Genomic DNA, 16144 nt, shown 5'->3' with positions numbered 1-16144 from the left:
CCTTCCAACCTGAATTATCCTACAATCCTAAGTTTAAGCAATCCTATATATAATGTTTTGCATATGCTTGCACAACTTTCCAGCAACTTTAGACCACAAACCTCCAGGGCTGTGTGAACACTGCCCAATTAACTCAAACATTCAGCACAAGCCTAGATAGAGCCCAATGTGCTTTCTCTCCCCAAATACTACCACGCCTCGAGATGCAATCACGGCTTCCCAAAGGAAGCATATAAGAAACAGCATTTTCCCTGTCGAGGGGAAGCAGAGAGCACAAATCGCCACGGTGGAGGCGAGCTGCGTGATGCTCCAGCGGGCTGCGGAGGCTGCAGGGGCCCGCGATGCGGAGCCGCTCCGGTGGGGCGAGCGGGACACGGCGAGCGCGACCCGGCTGCGGTGTGAGCTGGGCGATGGTGACACCCAGCGGCCGCTGCCTGCGCCGAGGGCAGCGCCCAACTGAGGGGAAAACATGCTGCCAACCTCCCAACTTTGCTGCTCTACAAAATTAGCGGGGATTTTTTAACGTGTATGTATATGTACACATATCCCCCCGTACCAACCATCAAGCACGGTATCAACCATCGATCAACACCAACCATCGATCAACATGACCAATGAGCTTCTGTTCTCCAATTTTAAGTCACACTTGTTTAAACAAACTTGGGGAAAGTCATTTCAGGAGTTCTTCTGGCCTAAAAGAAAAGGGTTTCCAGAATGACAGACCAGACGTGCAGCTTTCCATTTATACCAGCAGGAAAGAGTTTTCAGATCTTAAGGTGTATAATACTCATCCATTTTGCTGACAAATACAACATTGATATGCTCCTTGTCAAGAAGCAGGTATAAAAAAAGTAGAACATCCAAGTTCTCCATTTACTGTATCAACATTGTCCAAGTCTTTTAAGTACAAATCTATAAATAGTTTTAGCATTACAAGTTTTACAGCACCCTCAAATGTTAACAAATATTCATGCTACTGATTCTTGAAAGATTAGTGATGTCTTCTAATATTAGACATCTAGAGAACAAGGAGAGGCAAACAGTTTCAACATGCCAGAGATTTATAGAAATGTTGTCTTCAGTGAATAAACCTTGAAACTACCAAATTTCTTTTGTCTTTCCATTTCTCCTGCTATCAGGAGTGCCATATTTGAACCAAACCATCACAGTTTCATTAAACTTCCACTCTGTTGAACAGATTTCCCGTTGTTGATCTAATCTATCGTTCACTTTCTTAGCGGAATGATGGGGAGATAAGAAACATTTTTGTTACTCTCCACAGGTTAGCAAATACTTGGTTGCACAATATATCCTAAATTCAAAATATTCTTAAGCGCTTCCCACCACTGTCCAAGATGTTCAATTTGGTTTCTAGATACCCAAAGCAAAGGAATCAGGCAGATGAAAAAAGCCTCTTTTCAAAATGAGTTCCACAGTAACCCATCATTTATTCGGCTACTTTGTATTTTGTGCAATTACAAGTTTCATAAGACGTCCACTGTAACAAAATTAAGCCGAAATCACAGGTTTCTAATAATTAAGTAAAAAACGCAGCATTTTTCTTGGGGCATAGCCAATGCAGAGACTTGGTTAATGCAGGTTGGCCAGTCTCTGCATCAGAGAGAGCAATGCTACAGACAGGTTGTCTAGTTTGCTCTTGGATTTCTCAGCAGGCTTCTATAGTAACTCAGGATTCTTCTGCATTGCTGCCTTTCCCCCCCACTCTGGTCTTTACTTTGCATCAGTAACAGAACTAGAGAAATTTTTTGCACTGAACTGGATCCTCTGGAACTCCCAACAAGTGGCACACGACAGGCAGGACACATAGACAGTCCTCATCCATGTGACATAGCAAACACTTGAAAACATCTATAGACACACAGATGAAAAACATATTTTACATTGCGAGGGTATAAAGGCCAGGTGGAGTATGAGAGGTGCTACAACCAGCACAGTACAGCCACATTCCACTCCTGGTCAGCAAGACAAACAGCAGCACTTACATGTGTACTGCCAATTTAAGAAGATTTATACCCTACAATAAATGGCACAGCAGTTGCAGTGGGGAAAGCTACACAATAAATATCTGAATGTTAAAAAGCATTTCTAAGCTCTAGAGAATTCACCCAGTGAGAAGCTGGTAACTCCCAGCAACTATCCCAGTCCGATTTTTCTCACATTTAAACATTATCTTTTAAACAGAGGAGTAATTACCAAGATACAGCATTTTATGCTACACTTTTCTGAACCGTATTCACCTGATAAAGTCTTTTCATGCTAAAAAGTTCATGCATATACATATTTTTCCATTTCTCATTTTTTTATTAATATACAGTGCCAGATATAATTTAAACAAAGGAAAAATAGCATATACTGTATGTTGAGCAAATAATTTTCTTTAATCACCAGCACAGACAGTACGTCTCTGGCATACAGGATGTTGAAATGAAAGTATAAAAAGCAGAATAAAAAAGTAAGACAAAACTGCAAAACAACTTCAGAAATACTTCCCACTTGCAGCTTCAATGGAAACTCAACATTAACTTAAATAATGCTTACTTATAACATTTTGTTTTCCACTGTGAGGATTAGACTCAATTCAAACTTGAAAAAAAAAAAAAAGATTCTTTAGTATCAAAGACAGAACTATTATAGCTTATTTGCCAAAGTTTTGTATGGAAAAATTACTGATTATAAATGACAAAATCATTAATTTCTACGAAGCTTAAGGAAATAGCTCTTCTCTCTGTAATAATGCCAGTACTTACCAGTTCAAACCCGTGTTACATTTACAGTTCTCTAATTAATCACAAATTTATAAGCCTGTCCAAAAGACTAACTTCAGTTCTTCAAACACAACCAAAATCAGCAACTCAGAGGCTCCCTAAGAAATAATTCTTATGCTTCATTTATATAGCTAAAATGAAAGAAGGAAAAGGCCAAATAACCAACACTGTCATTTGTTAGCAGCAACAAAGACTCCTTTACATAAGGGTAAACAGAATTAAATGGCCAAAAGGAAGGAATTAAGTAGCAAGAAGTAAAGCACATATCAGTTTATGCATTTAAGAGACTCACAAGTAGAAAATCTTTGTAACTTCATTTACAACTAGGGAAGTAACCAAACCACCATACATACATAGATTTGATAAAAATTCAATTAAAAAAAAAAACCCTCCAAAATTCATAAGCTTACCCCAATTGTTTCTCAATTACATTTTCAAATACAGTTTAATTTTTAAAAATTTACTCTGAATCCTTTACGTTATTTGATTTTCTTTTGTTCTTTTTCAGGCACAAGAAAAGGAGGGGGTCACACCAAGACAAAAATCTATTACCTTGTATTTAAGACTTCACCAACAATTTCTTGCAGCTTGTCAATAAAATGAACAAAGTTGGAAAGCCCTTTTACATGGGCTCTTAAAGGATCATACAAAGAAGATGCAGAGTCTCTTCCTCCAAGTTCTATGGTCCGTATAAAAGATGTTGCCATCTATTAGGAGAAATAGCCAGAAATATCAAACTACAGACAGACAGGGACTGTACATACACTGAAGTGAGCCTTTCCTACAGGTCTGCAAATTGTGTAAAAGCTGGCTGATAGCAGAAATAGCTACCCCGAAATCAAACAACAGCTCCTAACTGCAAGCTCTGTACATCTCAATATTTGCAAGATCAATACTTAAATAGAATAATAGAATTTAAAAAAAGAAAACACGAGCCAAAGTAAAATTAACCCAAACTAATTTGATGTTTACCTCGGCCTTTTGAAAGCTTAGGACAAAAAACTTATTAAATCATCAAACAAAACTCTTGTTGTGGCTGTTCAAATGCTCCTGCTGGCCTCACAAAAACTACCCTTATATTTAGAGGGCTGTCTGTGACCCAAGGAAAATTTTAACATAAGCATGTAAAAGTTGACTTCTTGTAACAACACTTATAACAATTTTCAGAGATGCAAATAATGCACATTCAAATCTTATCAAAAATAATGACAGTTAAGGCTTCTGTCATTCTGAAAGTGTCCATATATTTTTATATGCTGTAAGACAATGAAGATGTGCCAAAAGCATGCCTTAGAGCACAACCTCCAAAATTTTAAGGCAACAGTAAGAAAAAAAACCCTAGCAGTTGTTCAGGAAGGCGAAAGTAAGGATACAATCCAATGCATTTGACACAGATGCAGTAATGTTAATTCTACACATAAATTTTAATTTCAGAGTACAGAGCTAAATCATAAAGCTCTTAGGGCTGAAAAGAGAAAAACTGGAATTACTCTAGCACAGAAAGTAAACCTGCCAGTATTCCTGTCTTTGAGCTAAAGATTTCCTATGGATTGAGTACACAATTCACAGGACTTTGCCTTCCCAATGGAAAATACTCTCCTTTTCAGGATTTCTAGAAGACACAGATGCCAGAAAAGATGACTTCTATACACAGCAGAGAAGTTTCCCCTCTGGCAACTGTGAAGATGTGGTAAATCCAGTCCAAACACATACAGTTTTTTATACAACGTTAACAGAGCATTAGGAGCTAAAATAATTAAACCTGGAACTGACATTTCACAACTTTTCCATATTTATTTAATCATAAAAATTTGAGAATGCAGCTGTTTCAGTGACTACATACCCATACTGTTTTTAACTCAGACTGCTGTTGTCTGCACTGAGGTTACACTGCATGCAAAATTTAATGACTATTTTGAGTTGAGGGACTACAGTGATTCTTTGCAGAAAGAATTCTTATTTACCTTATTTCAACTATTTTTGAGATGGTCCTGTGCTGACAACTACTGCAAGATCCCATTTTAGAACTCTTGAGAGACACACAGAAACTATTTTTTCTGTCCACCTTGAGATCCCATGACCAAACAAGAAATCATTTCTCCCCACAGAATCCATTGTATTTTTAGCTTTAAAATCCTGTTCATGGTGGTACTTGACTGAGCTTGCAAACATCAGTGTTGCATATCAGATTAAAGGCATATTCTCTGTTTAGAAATCTAATTTATTGACCCTGACTATTGAATCTTGCAGGAAGATTCATTTGACACACATACCAGAAAAATTGACATTTTTCTCTCCTGTGAGGCATGTTTTAGGTTAGTGAAGGCTTCTCTACCAAGTCCTCTGTCAGGAACATTTAGAATATGAGCCAATGCCAGATCATCCTTAGAATTCACCAAAAGGCTTAAATATGAACAGACAGACTTCTTTGCCAGGATTGTCACCTGCATGAGCAAACATCACACAAATTGGTCCTCCTGGTGCTGAAAATAATGCTTCATTTTATTTTAAAGTTAATTAGACATGTACTGATGTAGTTTTTGGAAAAGTAAGAATTCACCTTGCATCATTTCAAATGCTACTTTATGCATGAGGATTCTGGAAGTCTTGACGAAAACAAACATGATAAATAAATTAGAATTGTATATATGGTACTTGAGTATCCACAAGGTGGTTTGGGGGTTATTAAAATTGGTTATGAATTTCTGTTTAGAAACCTCCCCACAGACACCCCTTTTCTATCTCAAAGCAAATACTAGCACCATTAAACCATTTAAGAGTTTGTCATTAACTTCTAAAGAGTAAGATTTTCAACTACTTGCCAGCTCTGCCACAGGTTCAGTAATTTTTTTTTTTTTTTTGGTTCCAGGGGATTTCAATCAAATAAACACCACTGGCTAAGTTTGGACATAAATTGTGATCTAGCCCCACTCACATAACTAATATATAACATTGTAATTGCTAATATTGCAGCACTGCTCCAGACCCTGTGAGAACAGCCCCAGAACAGAAGAATTTGCAGTTTTGTTGCAAGCACAGGAATAAAAAAATATTTTAAAAAGGCCATTAACAGAGGAACATATAACAAGAAAATTTATACCTGCTATGGAATATCTTCTCATACCACAGTACATACACAACAAAATATAGTTACAAAACCAAATATGTACATGTGACAGTCTGCAAAGATAGTCCTCAGAAGAGGAAAAAAGAGCAAAGAATATTTTTACTGCACAAGTCAAAGCAGTAAGAAAGTCATTGTGTTAGTGGTAGAAGTGCTGTTTAGGGGAGAACCTCAGTTCAGAAAATATTTTCTTGTCCAGAAATATTTTGAGTTATACCCAAAGATTGATTTGAAATTGCCATTTACTATGAGAAAAGCAAGCTTGGAAATGACAAAAGCTCCAGCATTTCAAACACTGCTAGAAAGTACCCAGAGATTCTTATTTTGGTGGTTGATAAAGGGAGAGAGTCCTCAAGTCCTCTATTGGGACAGCCAAACCTTGTTTGCTTTGCTCCAGCTATCACTACAGGGGCTACTCAGATTTCTTCCATTTGTAAGGGACTACAAGCTAATAAAATGAAATCAAAGGAGATTACTTCATTTAATGCACAGTAAAAACAATGTTTAGGTGATGATGTATTTGTAAAAAAATTTGTTCTCTATCAAGTGCCTGTCATGCTGGACTGCCCTCCAGAATATAAATTTCAGCACATAGCCCCATACACACCTACAATATACTCAAGTGATAGAGAGTTTGGATATGAAGGGTGGTTTTTTTTCAACCCAGCCACATTTGAATAACAATCATTGGAAAACAAAACTACGTTATATTTCATCTTTTCAATAGATACAGAACATTACAAGAGACAAATATAATTTTTACCTTCACATGCTCCTGGCCCTGTCTGTTGATTTGTGTAGGAGTAGAAAGAACAGAACCATTATTTCCTTGTGCATTCATTACACCAGAAATAAATTCCAACAGTTGAACCTTTAATAAAAAGATCATAATAAACTTAAATATGAAGATGACTAGAATGTAAAAGTGGGTTTAAAACCTGGTGTAAACCTATCTGTCACTTTTCTAGTGTTTGAGGTCAGCACAGCCCTTACAGTCTACTTTTAGTTTTAAGAGTTTCAAAGTACAACTGCTCTAGTAGAGAAATAAAGTGGAAGACTAAAATTAACTTAGAAATTGATCTCAAACACTTGCACTAAAAAATTGATCTTATACACTTGCACTAAAATCCACTGCTTACATTTTGGAGAACATTAATATGTTATGCCAAGTTCAGGAAGAGCTCATTAACCCATCTAAGTTCTCCATCTTCCCCATGAAAAGCGGGAGGAAAAGAAAAACACATTAGAACTCCCAAATAAACAAAAGACCTGCAATAAACTACCACAGAGCTGTAACTGAGTAGCTGAACTGAACTTCTGAACAAAAACCCTACCATGCAAATACATATATTATACAGAAGTTTTGTTTAAAGAGCATGGTGTTTTCAAAATTGTAATCATTACAAATATTTTGGCTGCGCATCAACATACAACCAAAACTCCATGGCATGTTAATTACTAAGCTTTGTTCCAGTTCTACCAAATCCCTACAGTTTATGTCTCATTCTAATTTATGTCAAGGAGTCATTTATTCATAGAAGAGTTGTGGGACCTCACTATCCAGCAGGACAATACAGAAATAATTTGAGTGAATTTGCAATCCCTTTACAAAATTTAGTAATTTAAACTCAAGGACTTCCTCAAAGTTGTGAATAATCCAGAGCTCCTGTGAATAATTAGAAGTGTCATAAATCCATAACTGGAACCAAAAATATGTGAAAACAACATAAGAGGTCAAGCAAACATACTTACAGGGTATATGCTTTCATCTTCAGCTAAAAGTCCAAGACTACAGCACTTCTGATATATGTCTATTAAATCTAACATATTGCTTCTTGCTAAGAAGGCGTGATAGGCTTTTTTCACATCAGCATAATTTTCAGGTTCTTTCATGTTTTCATGCAATCCCAGTTTGTCATGTAACAAATAGTTCCATGTTTCCAACACATCACTAAGTGATACTGTGAAATCTCCATGGTGCTAACAGAATCAAAAAAAGCAAAACAAAATAAATTTGTTTTGAAAACAAATTTAAAGCAAGCTGCAAATACATAAACAACAAACATATATTTGAAAATCATTATAATTTAAATTGATCAGAAACCAAGTCTTACAGCTTCGCATTGACAGTTGAATTTTGTTATATTCTGGCAGTATTTGTTCCTGATATGTAAAATATCAAGCATGTATGAGAAAATACAGTGAATGTTGCAGGACTATTTATTGCAAAAGTTCTTTATTTGCAGAAATGGTTTTCAGCAAGGCAGGCATTTACTTCCCAAAGGGAGTAAATATGGCTCCCTTCCTTTGTTTCAAACAGTAAACTGGGAAAACATACGTTAATTTTAAACAAGGAGCTTATCTGTCTTGTGTTTATACAGTTATACTTTATCATAACATTGACAGTGTTGCTACACAGTTTTAATAAATACATTAAAATCATGCACATCCCTCTGTTACTACTACTATAATTAGCATTAACTATGCAGTATAGGCTGCACTCTCTTGGTGAAAATTATCAGATTTTGTTCCATGTGCCCCTCTGTCATCTCCTCCAACCACTTGCTCTTACCACCTTCTCTTTCACAACTTGTCCTCCTCATTTTTGTCCACACCCTGCTCTTTAAACCGAGTACCAGTTCCCAGCTCCTGCTGCTAAACTTCTGTCCAGACTTCTGGTATCTAAAGCACTCCTCAATATGTGGCAGCAAAAAAAGATGGTTTTCACCACATAACATGAGATAAATGCCCTGTGACCAAGTAACAAGCCTTGCTTTGCACTGTCCGTAATGGCAGACTGCTCCTGTCTACAGCAAAGGTTTAATTCTATTTCATGACATTTCCATATTAAGCCAATTAATTACTTACAAACATAATTAGCAACAGAACACATGAAATAAGAAAACATGAGAAATTCTAATAATTTACATTGTTCCAGCCCAAATGATCCCTCCTTTGGGTTCTAACACATTTAGCACAACTTTTTCAATTGACCTCGTTAAATACACAATTCCAAAATCCTGAAAGTGAAGTATTTTGATATTGCCTAGGCAAAGAACAAAGAGAGAAAATTAAAGAACACCCACACATACTAGCTTCAGAGAACTTTTCTGCCTTCTTATTTGTGCATGGGTTATAACAAATCAGCACTAGGAACTTACATATTATTCCACATATTACCAGAATGTTAAAACTGCATATGTGTTTTCTGAAAAGCACCTAATTTTTATTTCAGCTCCACAAAAAATTAAACATATAATCATATTATAACTCGATTTAAACAGATCAAAGCAGCAGTAGATGGGGAAAAAATGTTGTTTTCTCACTTTATTTTGAATCAAAATCCTTCTGGAGTACCAAGTTAAAGTACAACTTCATAAGGTATCTAATAAATCAAAACCTTTCCTCACCAGATCAAGGGCCTGCAGAGATTAGCAAAGTTTATGTTAGTGCTGCAAAAATATTTTAAATCCAAATATTACATTCCAGATATTAACCTTTGTGATCAAGCATTTACTGTGATGGCATATTCGATTACTTACACAGTCATTTTGTCAAGTCTCTGGTTTTAAAATTAATTTTAAAAATACTGTGGTGTTTGCAGTAAGCATTTGTCAACTGGCTAATAGCTTAAGGAAGTTCCAAAAGTCCCATGTTTCCATTCTATTATACACAGAGCAAGTATTTAATTTCATAGGAATAGAACCAATACAGCACCTTCACTTCCTGGTAATACATTATATTAAGTTACCTGGGGACTCTGGTTTTAGAATGTCTGAAATCCAGTAGCAACATTTCATGCTTAAAGACACCATTTTTTACTATTTTGAAGGTATTGCGAGTTTTCTAGTGCTAACTACATAGCAAATTAATTTCTATTTTGACAGCAAATTGTTTCAAAAAACAGAAAGTTGTGCATTTCAGCATCAAAATTTTGGCTTCCACCTTCCCAAACAAAAGCTCACCAATCCTTAAGCACCACCTCTGGGTAGGGTCTATTCTTTCCAGGCATACCCCTAGACTGCAGCATTGTTTTCTGCCTTTGTCCTTGAGTTGGGTGTCCTAGATTGCAAGGCCAGATATATTCTATTTGCCATCTGTTAGAGGTGTGGCAGTTATCTTCTGTTAATTTGGCAGTTTTTCCTTATCTCTTCCACAACCACTCCTCCCTCCCAGGAGACACCTGCTGATAACAGGCTATTGAATGTCACTGCATGACTGATAAGAACTACAGCATCCCACTGGGAGATGCTCCACCCAGAGGGAGCAGCCAAGAATTCCTACCTGGATAAAATCTGACCTCTTGGGACACCAGAACAGCATTTCCACTGGATTCCCAGAGGAATAGCTGCCTCTTCCACTGGATCTTCAGAGGAAGACTTCACCTTTCTACAGGATCCCTTCTCTAACAGAACCACACCTGTCACTCCAGGAGGACTGCAGCCATAATTCCAAATGGACTGCTACCAGCACCCTGACCAACAGGGAGTTAGGTTGTGTTCTGACTCAGTGTAGTTTTGATTTACTGCATTGTTTATTTTATTTTCTTTTGTTTTCTTCCCTAATAAAATAACTGTTATTCCTGCTCCCATATCTTTGCCTGAGAGCCCCCCCTTTAATTTCAAATTTATAACAATTTGGAGAGAGGGCGTTTACAGTTTCCAGTTCAGGTGGGGCTCCGGCCTTCCTTAGCAGACACCTGTCTTTCCAAACCAAAACATTAGGCAATTCTGCACTCTTGTCACCTCTAGTCCTGCTCAGCCTTCCCTGCTTCCCTACACTCTCACACAGCAGAGGAGTTCCCAAACTGTGGTACATAAAGCACATTAGGGTAGGAAAAAGCAGCATTTTTAATAAGTTTCCCATCATGCTGATAGTGCTGTGCATGGACTGAGAAACTGATTCATGTGAACACAAGCATGTGGACATCGGACAGTTGTGAGGCTGCAAAGTGCAGAAGAAGTGAAGTTACAGGTCAACAGCCCAAGCCTAGAGAAATGATAATGAACACTTTTTTTTTTGGTGGGTGAGGGAGAGTGTTGAGGAACAAAGTACCAGGGCCCAAGAGAGTAGATGCTCTGTTTAAAGATTACTAGAGAGCTATTGTACATATGGGACAGTGGAACAGTAGTTACAACAGCAAAATCACAGAATAGGCAAAGCGAAAACTGTACTCACCCAAACAACAAACCAGAACTTTCTAAAGCCAACCCTATCAATTATAATGGTAATACAAACAAAAGACTGAAAATTTAGAACCCTGGTGGTTAGAAACAAACAAAACAAAAAAAAAAAAAAACCTCCACACATCCTTGCTTCTTCTACCCCTCAAAACTGACACCTGTAATACTATGGAGAGAGGGATGGGAGGGAGAAGAAAAAGTCCTATTGATAAGCTAGGAGAGATGCATCCAGTCTTAGACAGCAAGAGTTTTAACGCAGTTAAAACAACCTCAATTGTTAAGCAAAACAAAAATACATGAAACTAACTTACGGATAGGATTTGAATACACAGGGTATGGGAAAGATAGCAGAACAGCCTCAATATATAATCTCCTCTAAAAAAAATCCAGGGAAATATTTTTTACTCCAAATTCTTTTCTAAAGAAGAGCCTGTCCCTTGTAGAGAAGGCCACTCAGCACTGGTGAGACCAGACTGAAGTACTGTGTCCTGTTCTGGGCTCCTCAATATGAGGGAGACACAGAGAGACACTGGAGAGAAGGCCAACAAAGTTCACGTATCACCCACAGACACCATTAAGGGACAGGAGCACCTCACTCATGAGGAAAGGCTGAGAAAGCTGTGGCTGTTTAGTCTGGAGAAAAGAATACTCACAGGGAAGGAAGATCTCCTCAATGCATACAAATATCTGAAGGGAGGGTGCAAAGAGGATGGAGCCAGGAGATTTGCTAAGGTGCCCAGTGGTAGGAGCAGAGGCAACGGGCACAAACTGAAGCACACACAGAAGGTTCCCTCTGAACATCAGGAAACACCTTTTTACTCTGAGGATGCCTGAGTACTCGCACAGGTTGTCCACGGAGTTACGGAGGGAGGTTATGGAGTCTCCATCCTCAGAGACAATTTGAAAGACACCTGGACAGGTGCCCTACTTGAGGGAGGCTGGATAAAATTACCTCCTGAGTTCCCTCCAAACTTCAACCCTTCTGTGGTTCTGTGAAAAATTAATCCTGCTGAAGAACGGCCAAGACAACCTCTCTTAGCAGCATCATCACAACATATTACAAGCAACATATCACATTAAATTGCTACAAAGTTAATTAGGAGTATCTCATTACCAAAAGGGAGACAGATAGAACAGTTTAAGGGAGTAACACTGTAAAACTCCACATTTTTCTTCATATGCCAACATGGAAAGACAATAATTAGGGGAAATTATTTGAAGACATACAAGACACTGAACAGAAAACAATATTCTTCAGTCAGTATGAAAAATTCATTCATGGAAGCACAGAACAGAAATAAACCACATACCAAAACTGCTTCTATGCAAAATCAGAACTATACAAACACAAATTTCAAAAGGGAAGATATATTTCTAAAATCAACAATGAAGCAGTTTTTCCTCCAGTATTAAAGTTCTTATTCTAGTAGAGACTTACAACACATTTAATTCTGACAACTTAAACTCACAGATTCTGGAAAAATAATTGTTTTATACACTTCATTTTCCCATCTCACTAGCTAAAACAGCCATAGTCTGAAAATGACAGGTGATTATTTGACCCAATAACTCATCTTCTACCCCTGCTGATCCACAGGTACAAACAGTCAACTTAAAGCAATTACTCTCAGCTGAACTTCACATTGAAAACTGTTATTACTATTTCAAACTTTGAGGAAGGCTCTTCTCGAAAATATTCCTAGATTTTAGATCTGTGCTAATCAATCTAGGTGAAAGGTATTTGCTTCTATCACAGACCTTATGCCACTTGTCTTTATGCCACATGGCTACAACTGTGCCACAAACCAAAGTATTTTCAGAGGTATTCAGAGCATAGATTTTTTTTTCTTTCATCCCTGCTGTTTGATCAGGGTTTATCACACTTTTAGCTACCCTTATTCCAGTGAAATTTAAGATTAATAGATTATGAAGCTTTTAAACTTTTCCTAGAGTTCTCCTAAAAGCTTGGTTATTTTTCATTTCCACTGTGGATACAGGCATCAGTTAAAACACCAGACCCATTAAAATTGTCCAGGCTCCTAAAGGAAGAGAAGTGTATTTTGGTTGTTTGTGACAGGTTGGATATGTTGGGTTTTTCTCAATACAGCCACTCAATAGCCTGTTAAAGAAATTATTTTTATTGCAGTAATTGAATCTACCAAAATATATTTCCATTCTACAAGTGCTAACAAATCAAAATTACTGTATTTAGATCAGAAACCTAACTAGGGACATGCCTACAACTGTAATACTCTGCATCTTAGTTTGAAGTTTCAGTGCTGGACAAAATAAACCAGACAGATTTTGCTTTAAGACTGTGAACTTCAATATGGATACCATGTAAAGAAATTGTGCTTCAGAGGCAAACACGTAAATGATAAAATTATTTTAACCCACATATGCAAACCAAGGTTTGTCTTATTGGACCAACTAGTATAAATCAGAAAAAACAAATCAGGGTTTTGAAAACTTGTTCTTTCTTCAGATCCGAAGGAGAAGCTAAACATTTCAAAATTAAGTTAGTTGAAAATAACTGGTATAATTTTTGTTAGATCATCTCTGAAAGAAAAGATATTTCTGGAAGAGAGGAATATTATCGGAAGAGGAAAAGAAGGTTAAAGTAGAATAAACTAATTACCTCCAGTGGAAGAAGAAAACTTATTGTAAGGAAAACAGGGAGTAATGAACCATAACCTTTTCATGTCTGTAAGTTTTGGCATACAGTAGAACAACACATTTTAGTTCCCAGAGGTGGCTTTGGAAAACAGTTTGCAGTTTTCCCTTGAGAATCACAACAAACATGACAAACAGCAATCACCTTCATATGTAGTTTTGCATTAATGTCTTTTACCAGTTTTCCAAGAGTTAATTTTGATGCACACTGATTTTTTCATTTTAACCTACACAGGTATTGTGAGGACACCAGACTCCTAGCTGGAATATATTACATTCCGACAAGTACAAATGTAGTATCTTGACATTTTGGTATCCTTACTGTAATGTTTCTAACAATGGGGGATGATTTAACCAGTTTTATACTTAACATTTAGACAAGAGATATCTCCCAGTCTGCACATTTTCGACTACTAATTTTTTTCTGATGCACAAACTGAAGCAGGTTTTCTGTTTGTTTGGGTTTTTTTATTGGCTTAGGGATTTCACTTTGATGTGGTTCTCTTGTTTCTGGTATGTTTGTTGATTTGGTACATTTGTTTTGGTTCTCTTACACTAAAGCTTTTTACTACATATTTGATTTACTATGCAATACCTGAGTAAGTCTTCCAAAAACAGTCAGGATTGTTTTCATCAACAATTAGGTTAATTAACCTAAAAAGGTATCTTTAGGTTATTAAAACAAGCATTGCAATAGTTTTCCTTAGATGAGACACAGGCAAAGGCCTGATTGTATATTGCAACTGTTTCTGGTACGTTTCAGACATCCTCCAGCACTAACAAGCCATAGTGCTTCTTTCAGAGATACTTTAGGGTTATACCTCCTCTTCACCATTTGACACTTCATGTACACACACAGGGAAAGCCATAAAATTCCTACTGGTGCTGGGTACACACTCACAACTTACAGCTACATACAGACCTTCACCCGACGAGTGTCGGGAAAAGCAGCAGCCAAGAACGGACTGTGGTAAGTGCAACTCTCACAAACTATACCAAATCAGTTTTGTAATCATGTTCTTCACATGTCATTCAGAAATATTCTTGGAGCACTCAGAAAAAAAATGCACCCCAAATGCCATAGTTCTCTCGTGCTGTTCTATAGCACAAAAGCAACATACGATGGAAATAAACAGAAGTGACATGGTCAGCAGAAACACACTAGTGTTTAAAGTTTGGAGCTCAAATATATACATAAAGCACTTCCATCCTCTCATCTGTCTCACAGTTCCTTTTTCTAAACCCTGCTTCAATGGTGCACTTAATCATATTCATTTTCTTGCCCTGTTGCATCTGGCTCTCAGACACACCCAGTTTTAACAAACAACAAGGAAACAACCAAAAAGCCATTTCAAGTTGGTGCCTAAGCACTAAGTGCAGCCAGAGAACCAAGTCTGAGGTGTGCCAAGTACCAAGAACATACTGAAAAGAATGCTAACCTGTTTATTGACTTCAGCCATGGACAGCTGTAACGCCATCAACATGCAGTCTGCTCCACACACAGTAGTCCTTTCAGAGTTGGAAAATAAAGGCCATTGTCTTCTGAAACACTTGACCAAGTGTAAAATTTTTTGCTGGAAAGTAACCATTGTCCAGACTAGAAGATTGATATAATCAAGAGAAAAACTAATATAACTAAGCCAGATGAATATGCAGGTCTTCACCTCCCAACAAGCTGTGCAAGCCCTGTTGGATCTTCTTAAAGACCAAGTTCCTAGAATACACTGTTCCAACTAAACCAGACTTGCCTTACTGTGACAGAGCAACTATGAAGATAAGAGGTTAAAAGTGCTTATGCATGTCACGCCTTCACAAAGCTCTTACTTTCCTTGTACATTATGCCAACATAAAGGAATGTTATCACAAACATGAGTCTTTGTCTCCAAAAGCAGCCTCAGAGTGTCTTCAGTACTTTCTGCACTTGCTATACATACAGATGAGTGTCTATGGGGATGTTTTAGACCTGGAAAAAAGAGATTTAACATTTCTAAGAGTTACTAACATAGATGACTCTAAACACTTTTGTTACCAATATAGTCTTTTCTTTTTTTTTTTTTCTTTTTTTTTTTTTTTTAATTTGGGAGGTTTTAATTCTATAAGCCATTATCTTCTCTAGCAATAAAAGGACATGCTTTGGTCTCTCTCACCTTCTTGCATTTGTCAAGAGAGGGTACGTGACAATGAAGTAGAAGTTTGCCTTTAAACTTCTTCTTTTCTGAAACAAAGTTCCTAACCCTGTAGTGACAGTACAGGAGCAACACTCATCCCATTTACTTTGGGAAGACAAAGCTCAACCTTTGACCTTTCCCCATACAGCTGAGGCAGAGCCCACAGCGCGTTTGTTTTTTGGTTATTGGCAAAATAACAAAATGAGGAAG

At 37.2% G+C, this 16144-nt stretch overlaps 1 protein-coding gene across 4 annotated transcripts in view; it reads right to left on the bottom strand.

Moving 5' to 3' along the window:
• LOC119708346 (PARP1 binding protein) overlaps window positions 1–16144 on the bottom strand; it is a 40059-nt gene that overhangs the window by 23465 nt on the left and 450 nt on the right. For 3 of the 4 annotated variants that reach the window (XM_038154625.1, XM_038154624.1, XM_038154627.1), the window contains exons 2-6: window positions 15206–15729; window positions 7663–7890; window positions 6674–6781; window positions 5060–5230; window positions 3339–3493 (exon numbers count right to left, since the gene is read on the bottom strand). In XM_038154625.1, the coding sequence (XP_038010553.1) occupies window positions 3339–3493; window positions 5060–5230; window positions 6674–6781; window positions 7663–7890; window positions 15206–15355 (812 nt within the window). In that variant the 5' untranslated portion in view covers window positions 15356–15729. Of the gene's footprint in view, window positions 1–3338; window positions 3494–5059; window positions 5231–6673; window positions 6782–7662; window positions 7891–15205; window positions 15730–15913; window positions 16048–16144 lie in introns of those variants that run through there. The other variant, XM_038154626.1, reaches the window with a different exon arrangement.

This window comes from Motacilla alba, chromosome 1A (genome assembly GCF_015832195.1).
Source record: "Motacilla alba alba isolate MOTALB_02 chromosome 1A, Motacilla_alba_V1.0_pri, whole genome shotgun sequence".
Classification (NCBI taxonomy): domain Eukaryota; kingdom Metazoa; phylum Chordata; class Aves; order Passeriformes; family Motacillidae; genus Motacilla; species Motacilla alba.
This window is presented reverse-complemented; position numbering and strand designations above follow the sequence as displayed.